This window comes from Cheilinus undulatus, linkage group 22, assembly GCF_018320785.1.
Source record: "Cheilinus undulatus linkage group 22, ASM1832078v1, whole genome shotgun sequence".
Classification (NCBI taxonomy): Eukaryota; Metazoa; Chordata; class Actinopteri; order Labriformes; family Labridae; genus Cheilinus; species Cheilinus undulatus.
In genome coordinates, this window is record NC_054886.1 from 35,982,682 (window position 1) to 36,010,544 (window position 27,863).

General features: G+C 43.2%; 2 protein-coding genes across 6 annotated transcripts in view; both read right to left on the minus strand.

The window, feature by feature from the left end:
- Nucleotides 1-12,066, minus strand: part of nfxl1 (nuclear transcription factor, X-box binding-like 1) — a 35,162-nt gene extending 23,096 nt beyond the window's left edge. Inside the window, exons 1-15 of one of the 5 annotated variants that reach the window (XM_041779293.1) lie at nucleotides 12,015-12,045; nucleotides 11,230-11,559; nucleotides 10,920-11,112; nucleotides 10,640-10,831; nucleotides 8,949-9,058; nucleotides 8,399-8,529; nucleotides 8,106-8,150; nucleotides 7,561-7,694; nucleotides 7,386-7,471; nucleotides 6,130-6,205; nucleotides 5,951-6,048; nucleotides 5,739-5,853; nucleotides 5,454-5,578; nucleotides 5,262-5,384; nucleotides 3,020-3,110 (exon numbers count right to left, since the gene is read on the minus strand). In XM_041779293.1, coding sequence (XP_041635227.1) covers nucleotides 3,020-3,110; nucleotides 5,262-5,384; nucleotides 5,454-5,578; nucleotides 5,739-5,853; nucleotides 5,951-6,048; nucleotides 6,130-6,205; nucleotides 7,386-7,471; nucleotides 7,561-7,694; nucleotides 8,106-8,150; nucleotides 8,399-8,529; nucleotides 8,949-9,058; nucleotides 10,640-10,831; nucleotides 10,920-11,094 — 1,501 coding nt within the window. In that variant the 5' untranslated portion in view covers nucleotides 11,095-11,112; nucleotides 11,230-11,559; nucleotides 12,015-12,045. The other 4 variants (XM_041779291.1, XM_041779290.1, XM_041779294.1 and 1 more) reach the window with 4 other exon arrangements.
- A 2,595-nt stretch (nucleotides 12,067-14,661) lies between these two features.
- Nucleotides 14,662-27,837, minus strand: cnga1b (cyclic nucleotide gated channel subunit alpha 1b). The gene is made up of 14 exons (XM_041779085.1): nucleotides 27,719-27,837; nucleotides 24,917-24,982; nucleotides 24,507-24,560; nucleotides 23,724-23,813; nucleotides 23,519-23,623; nucleotides 22,596-22,702; nucleotides 22,335-22,509; nucleotides 20,150-20,286; nucleotides 19,899-20,071; nucleotides 19,702-19,827; nucleotides 18,942-19,094; nucleotides 16,475-16,706; nucleotides 16,220-16,395; nucleotides 14,662-14,850 (listed from the first exon to the last, which is right to left on the minus strand). The coding sequence occupies exons 1-14, from the start codon at nucleotides 27,835-27,837 to the stop codon at nucleotides 14,680-14,682; spliced, it is 1,884 nt and encodes a 627-aa protein (XP_041635019.1). The 3' UTR covers nucleotides 14,662-14,679.
- Between the last annotated feature and the right edge of the window lie 26 nt (nucleotides 27,838-27,863).

Genomic DNA, 27,863 nt, shown 5'->3' on the forward strand with positions numbered 1-27,863 from the left:
GTGATGCCAGCTTTATAGAGAGCCGTGGATGAGGAGATGACTGATATTTCAGATCTGACTGGTTGATTTATCTCATTTATCTCACAGCAGAGTAGAGCCGGTATTTCCCTTAGCCTCACCATATAACCGATATGTCTGAACAGAACTCACTACAGCAGCTGTTGTCGACTGTAGAGAATGGCAGCAAAGAGGTCATGTAGTTTTAAGGGCACTTAGAAACTCTAAATATGAATATAAATACACTTGTTGTGTCTTGTACATCAAAAATAAAATAACCTGAAAGAACAGTGTCGACTCCTCAGCTTCCCTGCGCCTCTTTGTGCTCATGTATCATAACAGGTCGGATTGTTGTTGGATTTCTAAATCATCTGTAGTTAAGGCTAAGGCTAAGGTCAGGGTTCAGCTACACTGTAGATTCCATGCTGGAGTAGAACTCAGGCCTTATGGGTAAGAGCAGCAGCTGGAGCGTACACACATCAGACCAAATGTTCACAACAAAGGGAGCTGAAACTTGCTTCAGGCTGCTGGGCAACTTCTGAAAGCCTGAGTTCTCCCCGCTGTGACTGTTTTTCTGCCGTTCTTTCAGCTGTGGAATATTCCATCTGGACGGGGCGGAAGGATTCATACATTCTGCTGCCACTGTTGCACTTATTCAGGAGTTAAAGTGATGATAATCTGCAGCAGCAAGGCTGTAACCCTCCCATAAAAACATGTTAGCCTCCGTTATCCTCTGTTGTCCTCTGTTAGCCTCATTAGCTTCTGTTATCCTCTATTATCTTCTATTAGCCTCCATTAGCCTCGTTAGCCTCCGTTAGCCTCGTTAGCCTCTGTTATCCTCTCTTGGCCTCGTTAGCCTCCGTTAGCCTCGTTAGCCTCTGTTAGCCTCATTAGCTTCTGTTATCCTCTATTATCTTCTATTAGCCTCCATTAGCCTCGTTAGCCTCCGTTAGCCTTGTTAGCCTACGTTAGCCTCGTTAGCCTCTGTTATCCTCTCTTGGCCTCCTTAGCCTCCTTTAGCCTTGTTAGCCTCCGTTAGCCTTGTTAGCCTCTGTTATCCTCTCTTGGCCTCGTTAGCCTCTGTTAGCCTCGCTAGCCTCTGTTAGCCTCGCTAGCCACTGTTAGCCTCGTTAGCTTCTGTTATCCTCTATTATCTTCTGTTTGCCTCTGTTAGCCTCGCTAGCCTCTGTTGTCCTCTGTTAGCTTCTGTTAGCCTCGCTAGCCTCTGTTGTCCTCTGTTAGCCTCGTTAGCCTCTGTTAGCCTCATTAGCTTTTGTTATCCTCTATTATCTCCTGTTAGCCTCCGTTAGCCTTGCTAGCCTCTGTTGTCCTCTGTTAGCCTCGTTAGCCTCTGTTAGCCTCATTAGCTTTTGTTATCCTCTATTATCTTCTGTTAGCCTCCGTTAGCCTCGCTAGCCTCTGTTGTCCTCTGTTAGCCTCTGTTAGCCTCATTAGCTTTTGTTATCCTCTATTATCTTCTGTTAGCCTCCGTTAGCCTCGCTAGCCTCTGTTGTCCTCTGTTAGCCTCTGTTAGCCTCGTTAGCCTCTGTTAGCCTCATTAGCTTTTGTTATCCTCTATTATCTTCTGTTAGCCTCCGTTAGCCTCGCTAGCCTCTGTTGTCCTCTGTTAGCCTCGTTAGCCTCTGTTAGCCTCATTAGCTTCTGTTATCCTCTATTATCTTCTATTAGCCTCCATTAGCCTTGTTAGCCTCCGTTAGCCTCCGTTAGCCTTGTTAGCCTCGTTAGCCTCTGTTATCCTCTCTTGGCCTCGTTAGCCTCCGTTAGCCTCGTTAGCCTCTGTTATCCTCTCTTGGCCTCGTTAGCCTCCGTTAGCCTCGTTAGCCTCTGTAAGCTTCATTAGCTTCTGTTATCCTCTATTATCTTCTATTAGCCTCCATTAGCCTCGTTAGCCTCCGTTAGCCTTGTTAGCCTCCGTTAGCCTCGTTAGCCTCTGTTATCCTCTCTTGGCCTCCTTAGCCTCCGTTAGCCTTGTTAGCCTCCGTTAGCCTTGTTAGCCTCTGTTATCCTCTCTTGGCCTCGTTAGCCTCTGTTAGCCTCGTTAGCCTCTGTTAGCCTCGCTAGCCTCTGTTAGCCTCGCTAGCCTCTGTTAGCCTCGTTAGCTTCTGTTATCCTCTATTATCTTCTGTTTGCCTCTGTTAGCCTCGCTAGCCTCTGTTGTCCTCTGTTAGCTTCTGTTAGCCTCGCTAGCCTCTGTTGTCCTCTGTTAGCCTCGTTAGCCTCTGTTAGCCTCATTAGCTTTTGTTATCCTCTATTATCTCCTGTTAGCCTCCGTTAGCCTTGCTAGCCTCTGTTGTCCTCTGTTAGCCTCTGTTAGCCTCGTTAGCCTCTGTTAGCCTCATTAGCTTTTGTTATCCTCTATTATCTTCTGTTAGCCTCCGTTAGCCTCGCTAGCCTCTGTTGTCCTCTGTTAGCCTCTGTTAGCCTCATTAGCTTTTGTTATCCTCTATTATCTTCTGTTAGCCTCCGTTAGCCTCGCTAGCCTCTGTTGTCCTCTGTTAGCCTCTGTTAGCCTCGTTAGCCTCTGTTAGCCTCATTAGCTTTTGTTATCCTCTATTATCTTCTGTTAGCCTCCGTTAGCCTCGCTAGCCTCTGTTGTCCTCTGTTAGCCTCGTTAGCCTCTGTTAGCCTCATTAGCTTTTGTTATCCTCTATTATCTTCTGTTAGCCTCCGTTAGCCTCGCTAGCCTCTGTTGTCCTCTGTTAGCCTCTGTTAGCCTCATTAGCTTTTGTTATCCTCTATTATCTTCTGTTAGCCTCCGTTAGCCTCGCTAGCCTCTGTTGTCCTCTGTTAGCCTCGTTAGCCTCTGTTAGCCTCATTAGCTTTTGTTATCCTCTATTATCTCCTGTTAGCCTCCGTTAGCCTCGCTAGCCTCTGTTGTCCTCTGTTAGCCTCGTTAGCCTCTGTTAGCCTCATTAGCTTTTGTTATCCTCTATTATCTTCTGTTAGCCTCCATTAGCCTCGCTAGCCTCTGTTGTCCTCTGTTAGCCTCTGTTAGCATTACCTTGGTGACAGCCAGAGGGACACTTGTGGTTGCGGCAGCCGAGAGTCCGACCACAGCTCTGATCACATGGAGGGCAGTTACCTGGGCAACACTGAAACACAAGGAATCATGGGAAATGTGGTTTTACAAGAGGAGACTAAACAGTTAAAGACTTTAAGATAAATCCCTCTGACACATGAGCTTCTCTGGATGTTTCAGTTGTTTAGTTTCTCTCATGTTGCTTCCCTTGAATGTTTATCGGGTAGAAACTCAGCAGTGACAATAAATCAGCAGAAAACATTCAAACCTGACAGATAAACACAGAAATGATGCTATCAGCTCAGGGCGTCTGAGCAGACGGGGAGCTGAAGCCCGTCCCGTCAGTCAACCTTTAACGCCCAGATTAAACTCAGATTAGCTCTGACATTTACACCACAGAGACACACAGCAGCACACAACAATACACCAGGATCTCATTATGAGACCAACATTCAGGATTTACATTAAAAACTGCGGTTGTATTTTAATTCTGCTAGTCTGAGCTGCTGCTAACAGAGGAATAAAACGCTGTAATTCTTAAAGGTAAATGGAACAACTTTGTGAAACCCTTACATTTTTTATTTTCAACTCATTCTAACGGTTAAGAGAAGCAAAATGGTAAAACCTGTGTCACTGTCCAAATCATTCCTGCTCTAACGGTACTCTAAAACCTCAATCAGACCTTCACTGGTCAGGATAAGTTCACATTTTTATTCTTGGGGAGATCTGCAGACCTCGGACTGATGGGCCGGTTAGAACGGAAATATGAGATCATCTTGTGGGCCAGATTTGGCCCCCAGGCCTTGAGTTTGACACTCCTGCACTGACTCAATTAATCTTGACAGCCCTATTAGACGTTGTTATTTCTTCTCCTGATAAACACGACCTGTATGGTCTGGTTTCTGCGAGAGTCAGTGTCCATCGTCTAGTCATCTGATGTTTCATGCACTCTGTTATAACTGTTGAGTTAATGGACCAAATAATCTAAGTTGAGTTAAGATGAGAACAAGTGGTATCTTTTAGTTTGTTTTTTTAAGATTTATTTTTGGGCTTTTTCGTGCCTTTATCAGATAGAGGAGGACAGTGGATAGACTCAGAAACAGGGAAGAGAGCGGGGAGAGACATGGGGTAAAGGGCCACAGGCCGGACTTGAACCCGGGCCGCCCGCGTACACGGTGCGCCCCTTAACCACTGGCGAACCGGCGCGCCCATCTTTTAGTTTTATAGGTGTTCAGATGTTTCCTGTTTTTTCTGGCTCTGTGAATGTAACGCGTATGCGCAGCTGCGTCAGGTAAACATTACGTTTAGCAGTGGGCTGTTATCTGTTATTTTCACTCGGACCATCGTCAGGAGCACACAGCCCGTTGGTATGTAGCTAACTGCTAACTCAGCTTGCTAACACTGTTTATAACATGTATAGCGTTTGTACACGTTAACGTCAATCACTGTGTGTTGTGTTAGCCACAGCTAAGGGTTATTAGCCGGGGACAGTTTGTAAGTTTCGGGTTGTTGACGTTAGCCGTTAGCATAATGCCGGTTGTGTTGTGTAGTGTTGTCCAGTAAAGAGTGATTTTGTTCCTGTAATCCATTGGAGAGTGTCGCGTCGTGTGACGTTGGTGTGTTATGAATCTTGTAAGCAACACGTGTGGTAAATGAGCGCAGGCTCTGCGTCCGTAACAACTCCCGGTGACAGACGGCAGAGAGCCGTTTCTCGCATGGTCTCTTAACACTAAGCATTCTGGGTAATGTAGTCAAATGTGATTATTTTGAGTCAGCTTTGTTACTACTGAGATAATGTCAAAGGTAATAACATCTACGGCATTAAAGGCTTGGATTTTCATTGTTTAGCACTGCCTGTTCAAAGACAATATCGTAATCTTTATCTTTTTTGTTGTATTTCAGGGTTATGACCTGTGGTCATTTAGTTTAATAAACACAAAACAAAGACAAACACGAGTCACAACTTTGTGTGCTTCCTGGTGAGCCTTTTTAGAGGGCTTAACATCATCAGATCCGAACACACTCATATCACATCCTCGTCCAGGACGTCCTAAAAAAATAGATGTCTGTATCTGGATTGTGCTTAAAGGGCTGAGAGTCTCTTTGACAGACTGAAAACAGCAAAATATTTAAGACTATTCAGACTTTGAAGAAGAGTTTAAGCTTAAGAGAAAGCCTGTTAGGATGAAGAAGGTGATGAAGATGATGCTCTCTGTGCACTGACCTTCCTCCTGCACTGGTGTCTCTGGCAGCTCCTGGTTTTGGGACACTTGGAGTCACACAGGTATTCTCTATGGCAGGGCATCAGCTTCCTGTACTTGCCACAGCGACACTCCTTCTCCACCTCCTGAACAGCAGACACAGCGTCAGTGTGTGTCTCTGCGTGTGTGTGTTAGTGTGTTAGTGTGTGACCCACCTGTCTGCACGTCTCACAGCTCCCTCGGTGGCACCTCATCGAGCAGGTGTGTTTTCCACACGACAGGCGGCGGTCGCACGTGTCGCCACACGGCATCACTTCCTCTGTGCAGGGCAGAGCCGACTCTAGGGACAGGGTGACATTTAGGGAACAGCAGAGAGAGCGTCAGGTGTGACGGATTCATGTGTGAGCACACGGAGGAGAATTCAGAGATCTTCATGTGTTTCTGTCCTTAATATCAGAGAGTTTGACAGCTCTAAGTCAGAGACACGCCAAGATTCTCACTGGATTTTCCACAGGGACAGGATCTGCTGACGGAGCGAGGGCACGGAGGACAAGCTCCATCATGACACAACACCTCACAGACGTGATTCCCACAGCAGAGAGGGGCGCCGCACATCTACAGAGGAGGAGGAGGAGGAGGAAGTTTACCACGCAGTAAAACCAAAACCAGAATCTTCACAGCAGAATCAGAGATGTTTAACAGCTGGTTGTACCTGCTGACAGTTCCACCGGGGGGCAGCACAGGGTCTCTCTGCCTGCTCTCGACCACACACACACCTCTGAACGCTGACTCTGGGACAGGGGGAGCACTCTGACACAGACACAGAGGAGTTATAGCTTCATCTAAAGTGTTACAGGTGAATCTGAGCAGGTGTGCAGGGGCTCTAGGTACCTGTGTGACAGGTCTGGGTACAGGTGTGCTGCTTACAGGGTAACAACCTTCCACACTGCTGCTGACAGGACCAGGCCTGGAGACAGAACACAAACAGGAAGTGCTTCAGTGGAGCTCAGCAGTCTGATTGGCTGCTGGAAGTTTCAGACCTTCAGAGATCTCCAAGTCTGCTGAGCAGTCAGAGGAGAGTTTATCTCCAGTGTCTATCCCTAATAATAATATAAACAGTGAGGCCGGCTGAAACATAAAGAAACAGTGAGGCCGGCTGAAACATAAATAAACAGTGAGGCCATCTGATACATAAATAAACAGAGAGGCCGGCTGAAACATAAATAAACAGTGAGGCCAGCTGAAACATAAATAAACAGAGAGGCCGGCTGAAACACAAATAAACAGTGAGGCCGGCTGAAACATAAATAAACAGTGAGGCCATCTGAAACATAAATAAACAGAGAGGCCGGCTGAAACATAAATAAACAGTGAGGCCATCTGAAACATAAATAAACAGAGAGGCCGGCTGATACATAAATAAACAGAGAGGCCGGCTGAAACATAAATAAACAGTGAGGCCATCTGATACATAAATAAACAGAGAGGCCGGCTGATACATAAATAAACAGTGAGGCCATCTGAAACATAAATAAACAGTGAGGCCATCTGATACATAAATAAACAGAGAGGCCGGCTGAAACATAAATAAACAGTGAGGCCAGCTGAAACATAAATAAAAAGAGAGGCCGGCTGAAACACAAATATACAGTGAGGCCAGATGAACCATAATAAACAGTGAGGCTGGCCGAACTGTGAATAAACAGTGAGGCTGACTGAACCATGATAAACAGTGAGGCTGACTGAACTGTGAATGAACAGTGAGGCCAGCTGAAATGTGAACAAACAGCGAGGCCAGCTGAAACATGAACAAACAGTGATCTGGGTCATCAGGAAACCAATGACGTGTGATGACCCATTTTCTAGTTTTTCATCTTTTTTTTTTTTAAACCAATATTGTCACATTTTCAGCAGTTTTCATCTGTATAATTTTCTCCCACCATTTTTGACACTTTAATCCCATTTTTGACTCTGGCCTCTGGCCTCTGGATTTTGGGGGTCTCGGGCTGCACCTGAGCCCACGTATCAGGAGTGAGACGCGGAAACGGGCTGACCCCGTTTGTGTTCAGTCTGTCTCCACTCCATCATGGGCGGGGCACGCAGTCAAACCACAACAGACCCAGTGTAAGTCCGAGGTTAGGGTTTACCTTGTTGCTGCAGCGACGGGGGAGGGGCTTAGCTTTGCCACACAGACAGGAAACTGAAACCATCTTTGGACACGGAGGGCAGGGACCTGGAAAAACCCGAGCACACATCAGGATCAGAGATGCAAAAAATAAAGGAGCAGGCTCTAAACTTCAGAATAAAAGTGTGTGTGGTTACCGGGGTGACAGAGCAGCAGGCAGGTGTGTCCACAGGTGGGTTTGAGCTCCTTCTGACAGACCGAGCCACAGGAGTGAGGAGCCAACCAGGGGTCAGCCGGAGGATCCTGCACTTTCCCACAGTAGCACATGTACCTGAACACATCAGAGTTACTACGTTTTATGCACACTGCCCTCAGAAAAGGTGGTCAAATACCTGAGCCTTGATTGGCTAGGGGACACGGGATAAAAGCAAAGTGGGTGGAGCTTGTCTGTTTAAAGGGGGGTACCAGTTCTGAATGATTAGGAGGGTCTGAGTCCTGGTCCTCTTCTCAGAGCTGATGACGGACTGTTGGATATTTGGGGATCTAGATTTACCGTGTGGGTTCTCTGGTACCTGAATGAGCTGCTCCTGGTCGATTAAAGCTAAATGGAGAGAGGCTCCAGTGGAGCATGTTCACAGATCAGCAGCAGCTCTGCTGGGGCTGTGTGGAGCCCCCTGCTGGAGGACAGCAGTAATCCCACAGAAAAACCTGAGTGCTTCCTGATGCAGTAAATCAAACGTACCTGTTGGGCGTAGCACTGGGCGGATATTCTGCTCGACACTTGGGACTAAAGAGGAAAAAAGAAATATTAATGTTGGGTTTTTTGTCCTCTAAACACCACAATAAATTAAAAACTTCTGCCATCTTTGTGTCTTTTAACATCTCTCTCTGAACATCCATATACACCTGCAGCTCAGACATCTTTAAATCCCCGTTATCTTGTCTTCAAGCCAAAGTCTGACTCCTGATATTCCAGGATTGGATCCGCTCTGACGTTTTCATTTATGAATCTAAATTTTGTGTGTCGCTCCTCACCAAGGCCAGGGATGCTGCTTCTGACCGAAGTCTTCATCGGTGACGGAGGAGACGAGGAAGGCCGAGTCCTTGGCCCATTTCTGAATGCAGGGCAGGTGGAAGAGAGAGAAGCAGCTGGAGCAGCTCCACACCTGAGAGAGAAGGTGAGGGGGCGGGGCTTAATACTGACACTGTACGTGTCTGACATTACAGGACGAATCCCTGCAGACATGGATGTTTGTTTTCTTTAATAGAAGGGAACGCTGGTCATTTGTGGTGTGAAATGTTTACATTTTTATTGGAGAACACCGATGACAGAGGTGGGCTGATGCTGATGTATGGTGTCATTAAAACTATTTACCTTCCTTCACCTTATTTTTACACCAGAATGTGACAAATGTGCTAAACGCTTGAACAACCAGTTATTAGGCTAAGGGGGACTGACTTTTTCACACAGGGCCAGGAAGGTTTGGATGTCCTGTTCATCTAAAGTCCTGACCACATTCGTCATTTAGACCCAGAAACGTTTACAGCTTTGGTTTAAAACCCCAGAACGTGACCGGTGTCTCACCTCCTGAGTCCTCTTGACTGAAGCGATACAGATCAGACAGGTGAGCGCTCCGGACTGAAAGAGGTCACTGACGTATTGACCCGTCCTCGCCAGACCGGTCACATCGCCACCTGTAGGCACAGACCAGAAGAGGGGGGAAGAGTTGAGCAAAGTATTAAATCCTCTTTATTTCTTTTCTACTCTGTCTCTGGGCCAGTGGTTCCTCAAGGCCCAACCTCTCCTCATGTCTAAGAAAAGCTAAGCCCCCCAAAAAATCCCAACAACACAGGCCTAAAGGCACTTAAACTTTCCAAAACATCTATGTACAAACTATTCATTATTACAACGGCGTTTTAGGGCCACTTAAAAAATTTAACAAAGGAGGAGGATCTGTTAATTTTCAAGAAAAAACTCTAAATCTTCAAACTTAAAAAGCTATAAATTTGATGAGAAAAAAAACTAAATTCTAAATTTTAAAGTTTTTAATTTTAGGGGGAAAAAAATCCAAATTTTTAACGATAAAAGTTATCATTTTGAAAAGAAAAAAAAAATGTAAACTTTAAAGTTTGTAATTTTAGGGGGAAAGGGGCTTTAAACGTTGCACATCTGAGAGGAAAAAAAATCAAACATTTTCGGGAATAAACATTATAATTAAAGACAAAAAAATAATTACAATCTTTTCACTTTAAAAGCTGTAAATTGAGGGAAAAAAAATCTAATCTTTATAATCTTCTAATCGGAAAAATAAAAAATCTAAATTTGAAGTTGTAAATTTGAGGGGGAAAATAAAAAAATCTAAACTTTAAAGTTGTAAATTTAAGGGAAAAATAAAAAATCTAAACTTTAAAGTTGTAAGTTTAAGGGAAAAATAAAAAATCTAAATTTAAAGTTGTAAATTTGAGGGGGAAAATAAAAAAATCTAAACTTTAAAGTTGTAAATTTATGGGAAAAATCAAAAAATATATAACTTTTTATTTTTTTTTTTTTTAAAGATATATTTTTGGCTTTTGTCCTTTATTCCATTGGACAGTGGATAGAGTTGGAAACAGGGAAGCGAGCAGGGAGAGACATGCAGGAAATAGTGCCACGGGCCGGATTTGAACCCGGGTGGCCCGCGCACATGGTGCACGCCCCAACCACTCGACCACCGGCGTGCCAAAATATATAAACTTTTAAGTTGTAAATTTAAGGGAAAATCAAAAAATCTAAACTTTAAAGTTGTAAATTTCTGTGTTTCTGGAGTCCAAAAAAGCTGGATTCATGGAGGAAAATTTAGATCAGATACAGCCGTTTTCTTTGTCCTAGCAGTTAAGATCTAATCAAATGAAACTTACAGCGAGCCCAGAATCATCATCATCATCTTCATCATCACCATCATCTGAACTTCTCTGTAAACTGAGTCTATCATCCACTGTTCTCAGTTTGCCTCCTCGTAAAGTTTCGACTGTAAAAACTTGTTTTGTTTTGGGTTTTTTTTTTCATTTTATTTTCACTTTGTAAAATCTGAGTTTGATTTCTTGTAAATATAAAACTCTGTAATCTTAGTTTTTTTAATAACAGGTCCCCTTTATTGTTTAACTCTTAGAGTGCCCCTATTCTGCTGTATTTGATGTTTTTAATCATGATTTTTAAAAATATCTGCACATCCCTAGAAGCCCAGACCAATGCAGAGACTAGGTTACTAGCTGTTACCATGGTAACACCAGGCTCACCAGTCTGGTTGGCGTAGGTTGTAAAGGTCGACTCCAGGATCTTCCCTCTCTTCCCGTCCTGATGGCCAGCAGCTACATCTTCATCGTCGTCGTCTTCATCGGAGGAGGAGCTGAAGTGGCTCTCCACCAATCGCTGAGCAGCAGCCTGGTTGGACTTCCTTATCTCCTCAAACTTTGACTGGACAGACGCTGCTGTCAATCACAGGAAGAGAGGAGGGCAAATAAATAGGAATACGTCACCTTTGTGTGGTTTCCATGGTTACGATAAGTCCGTCCTCACCTTGAGGAGGCTCGGGTGTTTCTGCAGTCTTCATCCTCCCTCCTCTTCCTCCTCCCCACGCTCCTCCAGCGCCCCCTGGCTTCTCTCTCTCCTTCTGCGGGGGGCGCGATCGCTCACCCTGACCCTCCTGACTCCGGCCACGCCCCCTGCCCGCCTGTCGCCAGGCCGGCTCCATGGTAACCGCTTCCACAGACTGTAAAAGTGAGCGATGAGACAGGCCGTTAGTCCAGACAACATGAGCTCAACATTCACAGTTCATCTGTCTTCAGCCTCCTTTCGTTTCCATCTTAACGTTTACAGACAACAGCACCTGAAAACTTAAAATCCACGGTCTGGAAATGTTAGAACGCTGTGGAAAAGTCTGATTTCTCTTCAGTTATTTCTCTGCTTCAGTAGACAGAGAGACACCAGACTCAACAATCCAGACCAGCTGAAGGCTGCTACAGAGATCCTGGGCTTCATGACCCCCCAGCAGGACCATGAGGAGAGGTTTGGCCTCAGCTTCTTGAAATAAATCACAGGGAAATGAACTTTTCCATGTGCTGACCCACCAGCTGAGAACCAAGAGTCTGGATGATTCCCCTGTTTTCAGTCGACTCTGTAAAGGTCCATGGTTCTGAGAGCTGCTCTTCAGTGATCTCTGAGTAAAAGTGAAGGTTGAATGAAGGTTTTATCAATGAAGACAGCCTTTACAGCGTGTTAAATCACACTTTTTTAAACAGCTCTTTATCTCGCTGTTGTAGCTCAGTATGCTGCTACAGTAGCTACACGTCAAACACAAACACTGCATTAATCCGTAGCGATGCTACATGACAAATAAAACCAAACAGAATCTTCTAGAAAATCCAGACAGCCGTTAAAACCGAGCTGGCTCCAGTGAACGGCCAAGTTCACTTCATACTGTTCTAACCGGCTAACTAGCTACTAGCTAACTACTGTCTTTAAAATAAGCAGCAAAACAAAAAACAAACAAACGTCACATCCGGTCAAATAGAGTCATAAGAATGTAAACAACAACCCGAGCTACTGCGAATTAAAGTTAAACCTCTAAAGACGAGGAGAAAAGTAATTCAAGCTCTTTTTTGTAAACCATACCTCAGCAGTCTGCAGCAGTGGAGTCCGTCGCCTGCTTGTCATGCGCACAGCCGCGCGGGGGATGCCGGTACTAGTAGTTTAAGCAGTCGTCGCGGGAACCGAAGAGCAGGCACAGCAGTATGGCTTTACCCGTGTCTACAGAACTACAAATCCCATAGAGCTTTAACACGCACTGGCGGATCTACGTGTCAGGAGCAACAGCTGGACGTTTCATTCAAAATCTGACCAGTGAATAATCAAACCTTAGACATTACTACGTAGACGCCTCAGTGACCGGTGGGCCGTACGTCAACTCCGCCGCCATCTTGCCAGAGGTATTCTGGTTACGATGCTTTACTCCTGTGCTGCGTGAGGCTGACAAGAGGAAAAACATTTCAAACAATCACAAAACCCTTCATACGACGGAGTACTAGGGCCACACGAAGAGAAAAAAAGATTAAAGATTTTTTTCTGACGATACAAGAATAAAATCATAAAATAATAAAATAAAGTCGTAACATTACGAGAAAAAATTGTATTATGACGAGAATAAAGTCATAAAATTATGAGAAATAAAATCGTAATTTACGAGAATAAAGTCTTAATATTATGAGAAAAAAAATAATATTACGACAATAAAGTCGTAATATTATGATAATAAAGTCATAATATTACGAGAAAATTTGTATTATTACGAGAATAAAGTCATAAAACTACGAGAAAAAAAATCTTAATAAAGAATAAAGTCTAAATGAGAAAAAACTTGTAATTTTACAACAATAAAGTCATAATATCACAAGAAAAAACATGTAATATTACGAGAATAGAGTTTTAATATTATGAGAAAATATTTGTAATATAATGAGAAAAAAATTCATAATATTACGAGAATAAAGTCATAATATTATAAGAAAAAAATTAGCAATATTATCAGAATAAAGTTGTAATATTATAAGAAAGAAAATAGTGATTTACGAGAATACAGTCATAATATTATGAGAAAAAAGTTGTAATATTATGAGAATAAAATATTATAAGAAAGAAAGTCTACCGGTGCGCCACCTCCGTTAAAATGATCAATGTTGAGCATGTTGTGAAGCTATACTTTAGTATCGGTTTGACAAATAAGGAAATACTTCCTCTTTATGCACATCAGCATCAAACTATTATCAGAATCAGGACAATACTCTGTTGTAGATCTGCAGCGCCGCGGCAGACTGTCTTTCTTGTAATATTTTATTCTAGTAATATTATGACTTTTTCTCGTAATTTTACGACTTTTTTCTCATAATATTACAACTTTTTTCTTGTAATATTACGAGTTTTTTTCATAATATTCTGACTTTATTGTCATAATACTATGACTTTACTGTCGTAATTTTACGACTTTTTTTCTCGTAATATTACGACTTTATTGTTGTAATATTACAACTTTACTGTCATAATATTACGACTTTTTTCTCATTGTATTAAAACTTTTTTCTCATAATATTCCGAATTTATCCTTGTAATATTATGACTTTATTGTCGTAATATAAAAAAAATATGTATTTTAAATTTTTTTTCTCTTTGTGTGGCCCTAATACTCCGTCGTACCTTCATCCCTAGTTGTGTTTGTTTATGGAACGGCCTTTCCTCTGGCAATATGGCGGACACGGTGACGTATAGCAGCAGCGGGCAGACACAGTCAATGAGGCGTCCGCGTATACATCTCTGTGAATCAAACAATAACGAATAAAATATCAGGAATTTTTTTTCTGTACTCATGAACATTTAAAAAAAATTACTTATGAGTTTTTTTTTTTTTTTTCAAAATCATCAGTGTTCATGAAGTTTCAGTGGTATTTGTAACAGTTCTGTATATATACGTATATATATATATACACACACACACATGCACACATATATATGAGACATGAGGCTGAATAAGGCAATAAAACAAAAACAGACTCATTCTCTCACCCAGTGAATGAAAATAAAAACGACTCTCAGAGATCCACAAAATAAATTCTTGAACTGAAATCACTCATAAAAGTTGGTGGCTGTGTAAAATGTAAATAAAAACAGGAGTCAGTGATTGTTAAATCTTATAAACCCATATTTCATTCACAATAAATCATAAACAACAGATCAGATGGTGGAACTGAGACATTTAACCATTTAATGACTGTACAGAAAGGATGCTCGCCATTATTTCTATATTTATCTCTGGTCATTGCTTTTTGCTTGGAAGCTTTTACAATATTTACACATTGCCAGAAAATGATAAAATGTAATCTGGAAGAGCAATATTTTTTAGGAATGCACCATATTATCTGCATGAAATCTGCATTGGCAAATGTTTGCCTCAATAGTTAAGAATTAGTTGTAGCAAATGTAACAATTTCTGCTTGTATTCATAACCAATATTGGTCGATTACTTATCAGCAGCAATTTAAAATGGTGCATTCCTAAAAATGGTTTTCATCCAGAAGTCAGACTGAGGAGCTAGATCTACAGATAAACATGAATGAGACTGACATTTATGAACTCAACACTGTCATCATTTAAAACTCAGACTGTCAACAGGAAGGTCCTCCAACCTGTCTGCACTCTAAAGTCAAACTTCCACCCTCCGCCCTCCTACTTCCTCTCCTCCTCTTTAGCTGGCGGCCTCTCAGGACTGAGAGGGGGGCGGAGCTTCACTCTACGGTACCAGCTTCTTCTCCAGCCGGACCACTCTGTGTTTTAATTTGCTGTGAGTGGCCTCGTGTTCAGCCAGCAGCCGGGCGTAACGGGTCTGCAGGGCGTCCAGCGTGCTGGTCATCCGCTCCACTTTCTCCTCCATCTCTTTGGGGTCGGGGCCCTGTGCTGCCACCTAGAGGAAGAGAGCAGTAATGAGCTTAAATCCTTAAATCAGCCCCTTTGATCCTGTTTATACAATGCATTAAAATGAATTTATATCCCACTGGACAATCAGAAAACAAATGGGAGTCCTGAATGATTGTTGTGGCAAAGATCAATGTAAACTGAAAAACTGACTACAGTCAGAGAGAGTCTGGTAGAGCTTCATCTGGACTAGAGATGGGACAGCTTTCTGGGGTCCATTCTCTGGGTCTATCAGGGGTCAGTCTCTGGGTCTATCAGGGTCAGTCTTTGGGTCTATCAGGGGTCAGTCTCTGGGTCTATCAGGGGTCAGTCTCTGGGTCTATCAGGGGTCAGTCTCTGGGTCTATCAGGGGTCAGTCTCTGGGTCTATCAGGGGTCAGTCTCTGGGTCTATCAGGGGTCAGTCTCTGGGTCTATCAGGGGTCAGTCTCTGGGTCTATCAGGGGTCAGTCTCTGAGTCTATCAGGGGTCATTCTCTGAGTCTATCAGGGGTCAGTCTCTGGGTCTATCAGGGGTCAGTCTCTGGGTCTATCAGGGGTCAGTCTCTGGGTCTATCAGGGGTCAGTCTCTGAGTTTTCAGGGGTCATTCTCTGAGTCTATCAGGGGTCAGTCTCTGAGTCTATCAGGGGTCAGTCTCTGAGTCTATCAGGGGTCAGTCTCTGGGTCTATCAGGGGTCAGTCTCTGGGTCTATCAGGGGTCAGTCTCTGAGTCTATCAGGGGTCATTCTCTGAGTCTATCAGGGGTCAGTCTCTGGGTCTATCAGGGGTCAGTCTCTGGGTCTATCAGGGGTCAGTCTCTGGGTCTATCAGGGGTCAGTCTCTGAGTCTATCAGGGGTCAGTCTGTGGTTCGATCAGGGTCAGTCTCTGAGTCTATCAGGGTCAGTCTCGGAGTCTATCAGGGGTCAGTCTCTGAGTCTATCAGGGGTCAGTCTCTGGGTCTATCAGGGGTCAGTCTCTGAGTCTATCAGGGGTCATTCTCTGAGTCTATCAGGGGTCAGTCTCTGGGTCTATCAGGGGTCAGTCTCTGGGTCTATCAGGGGTCAGTCTCTGAGTCTATCAGGGGTCAGTCTCTGAGTCTATCAGGGGTCAGTCTCTGAGTCTATCAGGGGTCAGTCTCTGAGTCTATCAGGGGTCAGTCTCTGGGTCTATCAGGGTCTGTTCTCTGGCTCTCGGCAGGCCTGGTAGCTTAATTCAAATCTGTCCATGCCCGCTCAGAGAAATTTGGCTCTTTTTAGAGATCTTGATTATTTGTGACAGTTCAGTAATAAGAACAAGTCTTCCAGCTCCACAAAGGAATATCTGTGATAGTCCATAACCTAAACAACCCTTTGTATTTGTTTTCCCACCATGTGACTGTACCTCCAGGTCCAGAAGACCGTCCTTCATCAGAATCTGCCTCCCTTTCTCCTCCAGCAAAGCTTTAGCATCAGGGTACTCTGTTAGCGCCTCCATCAGGTCGTCTTTGGAGAGACAGAAGAGGTCAGAGTAGCCGATGCTCCTGATGTTGGCCGTCCTCCTGTTTCCTGCCTTACTGCCTGTTAGAAAAAAGATGAATACAGCTGTAAACTGTAGTGATCCATGTTATTATGTTTTCCAGCACTATATTTAGCCTACCTTTGATAGCCAGGATGCTAATTTCTCCAAAGTAACTCCCATCACTCAGAACGACAAACTGCTTGATTCCATCGTCAGCAACCACAGCCAGTTTCCCCTCCTTGATGATGTACATCTCTCTGCCGATGTCACCCTTCTTACAGATGTAGTCACCTGGACTGTACACCTGAGGCTGCAGCTTCAGCACCAGCTCCACCAGCAGGCCGGCCTCGCAGTCAGCAAAGATACGAACCTACAGGACCAGAACGAGGAGAAGCAGGAGGTAAAACCAGCAGAAATCAGGGGAAGGTCAGCAGTAGATAACAGACTTTATCAGCTGTAAATATCAGTCTGTATCAGCTGTAAATATCAGTCTATATCAGCTGTAAATATCAGTCTACATCAGCTGTAAATATCAGTCTATATCAGCTGTAAATATCAGTCTATATCAGCTGTAAATATCAGTCTATATCAGCTGTAAATATTAGTCTATATCAGCTGTAAATATCAGTCTATATCAGCTGTAAATATCAGTCTATATCAGCTGTAAATATCAGTCTACATCAGCTGTAAATATCAGTCTATATCAGCTGTAAATATCAGTCTATATCAGCTGTAAATATCAGTCTATATCAGCTGTAAATATCAGTCTATATCAGCTGTAAATATCAGTCTACATCAGCTGTAAATATCAGTCTATATCAATTGTAAATATCAGTCTATATCAGCTGTAAATATCAGTCTACATCAGCTGTAAATATCAGTCTATATCAGCTGTAAATATCAGTCTATATCAGCTGTAAATATCAGTCTATATCAGCTGTAAATATCAGTCTATATCAGCTGTAAATATCAGTCTGTATCAGCTGTAAATATCAGTCTATATCAGCTGTAAATATCAGTCTATATCAGCTGTAAATATCAGTCTATATCAGCTGTAAATATCAGTCTATATCAGCTGTAAATATCAGTCTACATCAGCTGTAAATATCAGTCTATATCAGCTGTAAATATCAGTCTACATCAGCTGTAAATATCAGTCTACATCAGCTGTAAATATCAGTCTATATCAGCTGTAAATATCAGTCTATATCAGCTGTAAATATCAGTCTATATCAGCTGTAAATATCAGTCTATATCAGCTGTAAATATCAGTCTACATCAGCTGTAAATATCAGTCTATATCAGCTGTAAATATCAGTCTATATCAGCTGTAAATATCAGTCTACATCAGCTGTAAATATCAGTCTATATCAGCTGTAAATATCAGTCTGTATCAGCTGTAAATATCAGTCTATATCAGCTGTAAATATCAGTCTATATCAGCTGTAAATATCAGTCTATATCAGCTGTAAATATCAGTCTACATCAGCTGTAAATATCAGTCTATATCAGCTGTAAATATCAGTCTATATCAGCTGTAAATATCAGTCTATATCAGCTGTAAATATCAGTCTATATCAGCTGTAAATATCAGTCTATATCAGCTGTAAATATCAGTCTATATCAGCTGTAAATATCAGTCTATATCAGCTGTAAATATCAGTCTACATCAGCTGTAAATATCAGTCTATATCAGCTGTAAATATCAGTCTATATCAGCTGTAAATATCAGTCTATATCAGCTGTAAATATCAGTCTATATCAGCTGTAAATATCAGTCTACATCAGCTGTAAATATCAGTCTATATCAGCTGTAAATATCAGTCTATATCAGCTGTAAATATCAGTCTATATCAGCTGTAAATATCAGTCTATATCAGCTGTAAATATCAGTCTGTATCAGCTGTAAATATCAGTCTATATCAGCTGTAAATATCAGTCTACATCAGCTGTAAATATCAGTCTATATCAGCTGTAAATATCAGTCTATATCAGCTGTAAATATCAGTCTATATCAGCTGTAAATATCAGTCTATATCAGCTGTAAATATCAGTCTATATCAGCTGTAAATATCAGTCTGTATCAGCTGTAAATATCAGTCTGTATCAGCTGTAAATATCAGTCTACATCAGCTGTAAATATCAGTCTATATCAGCTGTAAATATCAGTCTGTATCAGCTGTAAATATCAGTCTGTATCAGCTGTAAATATCAGTCTATATCAGCTGTAAATATCAGTCTGTATCAGCTGTAAATATCAGTCTATATCAGCTGTAAATATCAGTCTATATCAGCTGTAAATATCAGTCTGTATCAGCTGTAAATATCAGTCTGTATCAGCTGTAAATATCAGTCTATATCAGCTGTAAATATCAGTCTGTATCAGCTGTAAATATCAGTCTGTATCAGCTGTAAATATCAGTCTATATCAGCTGTAAATATCAGTCTGTATCAGCTGTAAATATCAGTCTGTATCAGCTGTAAATATCAGTCTACATCAGCTGTAAATATCAGTCTATATCAGCTGTAAACATATATATCTGGTGTAAATATTTCCCTCTAATATCAGTATTTGGAGCCGGAGGATCTCCGCGTATGTGCCGACCTTCTTTAGCGTGTCCAGGTGAACGTTGATGGCGATCTCGGCCCTCAGCTTGTCAGGCAGGTACTTTAGCACCTCCCTTTCATCCACAGCCTTCTTATTGGTCCATAGAAAGTCAAACCACTTGATCACTCGCTTCTCCAGGTCCTTTGTCACCTGGAGGGGCAGATATACATTTTTCCTTTTCATTCATTTAAACATTAATATGGTGATATTCATCTGAACCTTTCTTTTTAAATGTCCTTCTATTTTTAGTTTTCTGTAAACATTGATATTTACAGTGGAATGAGCCTTCAATGGTAGCAAAATAAATGCTTAAATATTTTTTGCATGTGAGCAGCATAAATATTCATGACATATAGGTCTTTGGTTAAAAAAAAATAATAATCTGATTTTCATGTGGAAACATTTCTGTGTTATGACCATTACGTTTAGCTTCTTTCATCCCGATTTACCTCATTTTACCCCCTTTGTTTGCTACTTCAAGCAATTTTGGTCACACTTTTCCAATTTTTTCACTTTTTACCCATTTTGTCAAGTTTTACACATTTTTTCCACTATGTTTGCCCTATTTAACCCAGTTTGCCACTTGAAATCCAGTTTTGTTCAATTTCCTGCCACTTTAAACCCATTTATGCCAATTCTTTTCCACTTTTAACCCATTTTATCTTTCTCAGTGCTTTTTTGCTAATTGTTTTTGGCCACTTTTTTAGGCTGAAATCCAGAAAAAAGCTATCATCCCTTCAACCTTTAAAACACCAACCTTTCTGAAGCTCATGTACTGTTTGATGGCATCAATGCGAGCCTGGAAGTCGGCCCTGGCGGCGTTCATGTTGGTGATCATTGAACCCACGTTACCAACGATGGTGGCGAAGATCAACACGCCCACCTGCAGAGGAGAAGTGTCAAGTGAGACAGAATGTTAACGCACCAGTTAAAGTTCATTCCCAGCGTACTCACCAGGAAGTCAGTGACCACAAAGAAGTACTCGGAGTTCTCCACTGGCGGTGGAGTTTCTCCGATGGTGGTGAGTGTCAGTGTGGACCAGTACATGCTGTAGGCATACTTCCTCACCAGACGACCAAACTCTGGATCTGCAGGGTCAGGATAAACGAACCTGTCTGCGCCAAAACCTGGAGGGACCGGAAAATACAGGTTCAGATAGAGAAACTACTCAAACGAGCAGCATCAGCATCAAACCACAGGCCCACCGATGGCTTTAGAGAAGGAATAGTAGAGGCAGGCGTTCCAGTGGATGATGATGACAATGTACATGACCAGGTTGGAGATACGGAGGGCATTGGGGTAGTTGGTCCTGGTCTCAGTCCTCTGGAAAAACTCCTGCATCCTGAAACAAACACAAGCAGGAAAATCTAGGGATGAAACGGTCAAAACTGTTGTTTTCTCAATGCTGGTAAATCTGTAGACAGCGATGAACGTTGGTGTTATCCTTGGCCCAAACTCTAAAATCTCTAATTATAATAATGTGAAACAAATCTGACTCCTCAGAATGAATCCTGATAAACCCAGGAATAAACCCATGTTAAACCCAGAGAATGGACCTGATAAACCAGAGAATGGACCCTGATAAACCCAGAGAATGGACCCTGATAAACCAGAGAATGGACCCTGATAAACCCAGAGAATGGACCCTGATAAACCAGAGAATGGACCTGATAAACCAGAGAATGGACCTGAGAAACCGGAGAATGGACCTGATAAACCAGAGAATGGACCCTGATAAACCCAGAGAATGGACCCTGATAAACCAGAGAATGGACCTGAGAAACCGGAGAATGGACCCTGAGAAACCCAGAGAATGGACCCTGATAAACCAGAGAATGGACCCTGATAAACCCAGAGAATGGACCCTGATAAACCCAGAGAATGGACCTGATAAACCAGAGAATGGACCCTGATAAACCCAGAGAATGGACCTGATAAACCAGAGAATGGACCCTGAGAAACCCAGAGAATGGACCCTGATAAACCCAGAGAATGGACCTGAGAAACCGGAGAATGGACCTGATAAACCCAGAGAATGGACCTGATAAACCAGAGAATGGACCTGATAAACCAGAGAATGGACCCTGAGAAACCCAGAGAATGGACCTGATAAACCAGAGAATGGACCCTGAGAAACCCAGAGAATGGACCTGATAAACCAGAGAATGGACCCTGATAAACCCAGAGAATGGACCCTGATAAACCAGAGAACGGACCCTGATAAACCCAGAGAATGGACCCTGATAAACCCAGAGATTGGACCCTGATAAACCCAGAGATTGGACCCTGATAAACCCAGAGATTGGACCCTGATGAACCCAGAGATTGGACCCTGATAAACCCAGAGAACGGACCCTGATAAACCCAGAGATTGGACCCTGATAAACCCAGAGATTGGACCCTGATAAACCCAGAGATTGGACCCTGATGAACCCAGAGATTGGACCCTGATAAACCCAGAGATTGGACCCTGATAAACCCAGAGATTGGACCCTGATGAACCCAGAGAACGGACCCTGATAAACCAGAGAATGGACCCTGATAAACCCAGAGAATGGACCCTGATAAACCAGAGAATGGACCCTGATAAACCCAGAGAATGGACCCTGATAAACCCAGAGAATGGACCCTGATAAACCCAGAGAATGGACCCTGATAAACCCAGAGAATGGACCCTGATAAACCCAGAGATTGGACCCTGATAAACCAGAGAATGGACCCTGATAAACCCAGAGAATGGACCCTGATAAACCCAGAGAATGGACCCTGATAAACCCAGAGATTGGACCCTGATAAACCCAGAGAATGGACCCTGATAAACCCAGAGATTGGACCCTGATAAACCCAGAGAATGGACCCTGATAAACCCAGAGAATGGACCCTGATAAACCAGAGAATGGACCCTGATAAACCCAGAGAATGGACCCTGATAAACCCAGAGATTGGACCCTGATAAACCCAGAGATTGGATCCTGATAAACCCAGAGATTGGACCCTGATGAACCCAGAGATTGGACCCTGATAAACCCAGAGATTGGACCCTGATAAACCAAAGAACGGACCCTGATAAACCCAGAGAATGGACCCTGATAAACCCAGAGATTGGACCCTGATAAACCCAGAGATTGGACCCTGATGAACCCAGAGATTGGACCCTGATAAACCAGAGAACGGACCCTGATAAACCCAGAGAATGGACCCTGATAAACCCAGAGAATGGACCTCTATTGTATTGTTCTACAGCATAAATAAATAAAAAGCATTTGTTCTTATTTATATCATTATCACAGTTTAACTGTGTTACAGACCATGATTTTAACTTCCATGGGCCCCCAGTTTGGCTGGGGTCCAGAATCCCTCTCTCTTATCCCCCCTTATGAGCGGCCTTGCCTGTTAAACCGAAGGAGCTTGTTGAGCCGGATCTCAGGGTACGTGAGGCCCAGGAACAGGTACAGCATGTCTGTAGGGATCATGGAAACCAGGTCAAGTTTGAACTGGAAACTTTGCATGTATCGCTCACGCAGCTTCAGCTCATCCTTCACCAGCAGGCCCTGCTCCAGGTAGCCTGTACAGACAAACAGAAAACTTTAACCGTTGATCATTGTTTTGATCTAATGCCTCAGTGAAATCTTCACGTGTGTGTTGTCAGACCGGTCCTCGTTCTGAAGATCATGTCAGCAATGTAGATGAGGTCAGAGACAAAATCCACGATGAACCAGAGTACCAAATAGTCTGTCTGTAGCTCCTCGAAACAGGCCCTGTAACACACGGACACATAAAGGGCTTGTAGTGCTGTATCAGCCCCTTAGAACATTTTACTACCAGACTACAGGTCTGACATTAGATCTGTCAGTCTCTAAAAACAGAATAGGAGCTGTTACAGTACCCCCAGTCTTTGAAAGTAGTATGGGAGGTAGAGTCCTCAGTTATCAGATCTGTTAAAGTACCTTCACTCTACTAAAGTAGTGTGGGAGGTAGAGCCCTCAGTTATCAGATCTGTTATAGAACCTTCACTCTACTAAAGTAGTATGGGAGGTAGAGCCCTCAGTTATCAGATCTGTTATAGAACCTTCACTCTACTAAAGTAGTATGGGAGGTAGAGCCCTCAGTTATCAGATCTTTTATAGTACCTTTAGTATTTCAAAGTAGTATCGGAGGTAGAGCCCTCAGTTATCAGATCTTTTATAGTACCTTTAGTATTTCAAAGTAGTATGGGAGGTAGAGCCCTCAGTTATCAGATCTGTTATAGTACCTTTAGTATTTCAAAGTAGTATGGGAGGTAGAGCCTACAGTTTTCAGGCCTGTTTGTGGTTCTTTTAGCCTCTTAAGTATAATGGGAGTTAGAGCCTCTAAATTGTTTTTGCCTAATTTCTAGCCGTTTATTAAGGACAGTTTTGACTTGATTCATTCTGTTTTTATGTGGCTTGTAAGGTAAAAGCTCTCCCTTTTTCTATGTCAAGTGTTTCTCTTCCAACAAATGCATGTCCTTACAGAAGTGGAACCATGTCAAAGGAAATAAACAGGCTTCACTACCGCCCCACACTTCTAAGAGAGCACCTATGTGTGGGAGTTACCTGGCTATTATGAGGGTCCAGTTGTACATGACAGGGATGGTGATGACGAACAGCCAATGGTAGTAGGTGTTACCAGCCGGGTCGATCACAGTGATCTCCTTAGGCCTGGACACGTGGGAGGAGCAGATTTAAATAATGATCATATGAAACGGCTATATATGAAAACAAAGGCCTGAATATTTGATTCCTTTTAGACCAAACGTACACCTCCTCTGCTGCCTTCTTCTCCTTCTCTTTCTCTTCTTTCTCCTTCTGTTTCTTCTCCTTTCTCTCCTTCTTCTCCTGCTTCTTCTTCCTGGAAAAAAATTTCAGGGGGAAATTCACTTTTATATTTAGGTAATTTGCATATAATTTTAGGGGAAATATTTATTGGAATTTTAAGGATTTATGAGGAAGTTTCACTGAAGGATTTAAAGACTCTCTAAAGAAATATGTGGGCACTTTTCATGGGAAAATGTGTTTAAGATTTTCCAATAAATTTTTGATATTTTTTTTTAATTTTATGGAATTTGTTTGGGTTTTTAGAGAGGAAAATTTCCAAGAAATTCCTGTTCAACAACAAGGCTGATGTTTTAACTTATCAGACCCTACTTATCCCAAATAGGTGGGAGAAAATACAAATACTCTCCAACCTCTCAGGAGGTTCAAATTGACTGAGGCTACATGGAAAACTGTTCTGTGGTCAGATGAATCAAATGCATTTAAACTGGACCGAGGCAACGAAAATAAAATAAAGACTGTAACAAACACAAATGCTTGTGTTGCTGCCATCAAACTTAAAATAAGCTCATGTTTTTTGTGATACAGTTTCAGTTTAAAAATCTGATTTTTTTGTTTCTGTTCTATTGTGAATGAATTTGGCTTTATTAGATTTGACACTCATTGATTTTTGTTTTTATTTTTTACACAGCATCCCAACTTTTTTGGAATCGGGTTTGTACACTTCAGGAGTTTTATCAGCTCACTAAAAGTGACTGAGGAGACTTACTCTTTCATCTCTTTTCTTTCTTTCTTTTCTTTCCTCTTTTTCTTCTTCTCCTCCCTGGATGACAGGAAACAGATAAAACAGACTAGCACTGTAAAAAGAGTACGATATACAATATAAAATTACATTGTTGTTGGGTTTTTTAAATCTTGTTGATGATTTTGATTCTCTTTGTTCCCCCCCACCCTTCCAGTCCAGAGTTGGGACATCCTGCCACTAGAGGTGAAGGAGGATGTTGGGCTGGAGCCTACATCATGGTCCAGGAGAGTTGGTCCAATGCTGACACATTTTATCTAGGATTTCACTGAGACTAATGTTTATTTCAAAGGTTTCAGTCCCACTAACACATTCACATCAACTCTGACTTCACGTTAACCGTTGATGGCGTTTGTGTCTGTGTGTCTCCGCCTTACTCTTCTTCGTTGTTGTTGCTGTTATTGATGTTGAACAGAACTCCCGCCTCGTCTCTCTGAGGGACTCTGAAACAGAGGAAGGAAAACAGGCCGAGTAGACCGTCAGTGCTGACTTTAAATCATTAATGAGGTTAACAGACCAGTCCAGACCCTCCTCCCTTCTCTGGGAACCTTTAGAGATCTCAGTGACCATTGCTCCGCCCCCAGGATTCAGACATCTCTGAGGGGCCAAAAACCTGGACCAAGACCCCTAAATACAGCCAACCTTGGCTAGCTAAGAATCTCACTAGAATGTGGATCACCCAGAGACCAGTCTGGTGAGGTGAGGTCTGGTCTGGTCTGGTTAGGCCAGGTAAGGTTGGGCTTGTTAAGGTTGGGCCAGATTAGGTCGGGTTTGGCTAGGTTGGGTTTGGTTGTGGTAGGTTAGGTTGGGTTAGGTTGGGTTGGGCCAGGTAAGGTTAGATTAGGCTGGGCCAGGTAAGGTTGGGTTTAATTAGGCTAGATTGGGCAAGGTAAGGTTGGGTTAGGTTGGGTTAGATAAGGCTAGGTTGGGCCAGGTAAGGCTGGGTTAGGATAGGTTAGGTTAGGTTAGGTTAGGTTAGGTTTGGTTAGGTTAGGTTAGGTTTGGTTAGGTTAGGCTGGGCCAGGTAAGGATGGGTTAGGTTAGGCTGGGCTGGGTTAGGCTGGGTTAGGTTAGGTTGGGTTAGGTTAGGCTGGGCCAGGTAAGGTTGGGTTAGGTTAGGTTAGGTTAGGTTGGGTTGGGTTGGGTTGGGTTAGGTTAGGCTGGGTTAGGTTAGGCTGGGTTAGGTTAGGCTGGGCCAAGTAAGGTTGGAGTAGGTTAGGTTGGGTTAGGTTAGGTTAGGTTAGGTTAGGTTAGGTTAGGTTAGGTTAGGGTTAGATTAGGCTACGTTGAGCCAGGTAAGGTTGGGTTAGGTTGGGTTTAATTAGGCTAGGTTGGGCCAGGTTAGGTTAGGTTAGGTTAGGTTAGGTTTGGTTAGGTTAGGCTGGGATCAGGTAAGGATGGGTTAGGATAGGTTTGGCCAGGTTAAGTTAGGTTAGGTTAGGTTTGGCCAAGTAAGGTTGGGTTAGGTTAGGTTGGGTTAGGTGAGGTTGGGCCAGGTAAGGTTAGGTTAGGCTGGGCCAGGTAAGGTTGGGTTTAATTAGGCTAGGTTGGGCCAGGTAAGGTTAGGTTAGGCTGGGCCAGGTAAGGTTGGGTTTAATTAGGCTAGGTTGGGCAAGGTAAGGTTGGGTTAGGTTGGGTTAGATAAGGCTAGGTTGGGCCAGGTAAGGCTGGGTTAGGTTAGGCTGGGCCAAGTAAGGTTGGAGTAGGTTAGGTTGGGTTAGGTTAGGTTAGGTTAGGTTAGGTTAGGTCGGGTCGGGTCGGGTCGGGTTGGGTTGGGTTTGACTAGGCAAGGTTGGGCCAGGTAAGGTTGGGTTTGGTTGGGTTAGATAAGGCTAGGTTGGGCCAGGTAAGATTGGGTTAGGATAGGTGGGGTTTGATTAAGCAAGGTTGGGCCAGGTAAAATTGGGTTAGGTTGGGTTAGATTAGGCTACGTTGAGCCAGGTAAGGTTGGGTTAGGTTGGGTTTAATTAGGCTAGGTTGGGCCAGGTTAGGTTAGGTTAGGTTAGGTTAGGTTTGGTTAGGTTAGGCTGGGCCAGGTAAGGGTGGGTTAGGTTAGGTTGGGTTGGGTTAGGCTGGGCCAGGTAAGGTTGGGTTAGGTTAGGTTGGGTTGGGTTAGGCTGGGCCAGGTAAGGTTGGGTTAGGTTAGGTTGGGTTAGGTTAGGTTGGGTTGGGTTAGGCTGGGCCAGGTAAGGTTGGGTTAGGTTAGGTTTGGTTAGGTTAGGTTAGGTTAGGTTGAGTTAGGTTGGGTTAGGTTAGGCTGGGCCAGGTAAGGTTGGGTCAGGTTAGGTTAGGTTGGGTTGGGTTGGGTTGGGTTGGGTTGGGTTGGGTTAGGTTAGGTTAGGTTAGGTTAGGTTGGGTTAGGTTAGGTAAGGGTTGGGTTGGGTTAGGCTGGGCCAGGTAAGGTTAGGTTAGGTTGGGTTGGGTTAGGTTAGGCTGGGTTAGGTTGGGTTAGGTTAGGTTAGGTTAGGCTAGGTTAGGTTAGGTTAGGCTGGGTTAGGTTAGGTTGGGTTAGGTTAGGCTGGGCCAGGTAAGGTTGGGTTAGGTTAGGTTAGGTTAGGTTAGGTTAGGTTAGGTTGGGTTGGGTTGGGTTAGGTTAGGCTAGGTTTGGTTAGGCTGGGTTAGGTTAGGTTAGGTTAGGTTAGGTTAGGTTAGGCTAGGTTAGGTTATGTTGGGTTAGGTTAGGCTGGGCCAGGTAAGGTTGGGTTAGGTTAGGTTGGGTTAGGTTAGGTTGGGTTAGGTTAGGTTAGGTTAGGTTAGGTTAGGCTGGGTTAGGTTATGTTGGGTTAGGTTAGGCTGGGCCAGGTAAGGTTGGGTTAGGTTAGGTTGGGTTAGGTTAGGTTGGGTTAGGTTAGGTTAGGTTAGGTTAGGTTAGGTTAGGTTAGGTTAGGCTAGGTTAGGTTAGGCTGGGTTAGGTTAGGTTGGGTTAGGTTAGGCTGGGCCAGGTAAGGTTGGGTTAGGTTAGGTTGGGTTAGGTAAGGTTGTGTTAGGTTAGGTATGGTTAGGTTGGGTTAGGCTGGGTTAGATAAGGCTAGGTTGGGTTAGGTTAAGCTCTAGGTCTGGTTTAGGGTCATCTGGCCCTTAGATGATGATCTCATATCAATCATACAAATATCCTGTGAGATCTTGTCCATTTTTAACTGAATCAAACTCCAGTCTGAGTCTCTTTAGTGAGGACTTACCCGTCCTCGTTGCTGTCTTGGCCTGGCTCCTCCTCCATGTCTTGTAGAATAATTTGGGGCAGAGTTAACCTGGAGTTGGTGGAGGTGACTACTGGAACTACTGGAACTACTTTAGCCATGGCAGTATCTGACCTCCAACCTCCTG

Coding starts and splice junctions, on each gene's coding strand:
- cnga1b (XM_041779085.1), bottom strand. CDS start 27,837: ATGGCTAAAGTAGTTCCAGTAGTTCCAGTAGTCACCTCCACCAACTCC. Junction 24,561..24,916: donor AGCAACAACAACGAAGAAGA/GTAAGGCGGAGA, acceptor CCTGTCATCCAG/GGAGGAGAAGAAGAAAAAGA. Junction 16,707..18,941: donor ACCTGGACACGCTAAAGAAG/GTCGGCACATAC, acceptor CTGGTCCTGTAG/GTTCGTATCTTTGCTGACTG.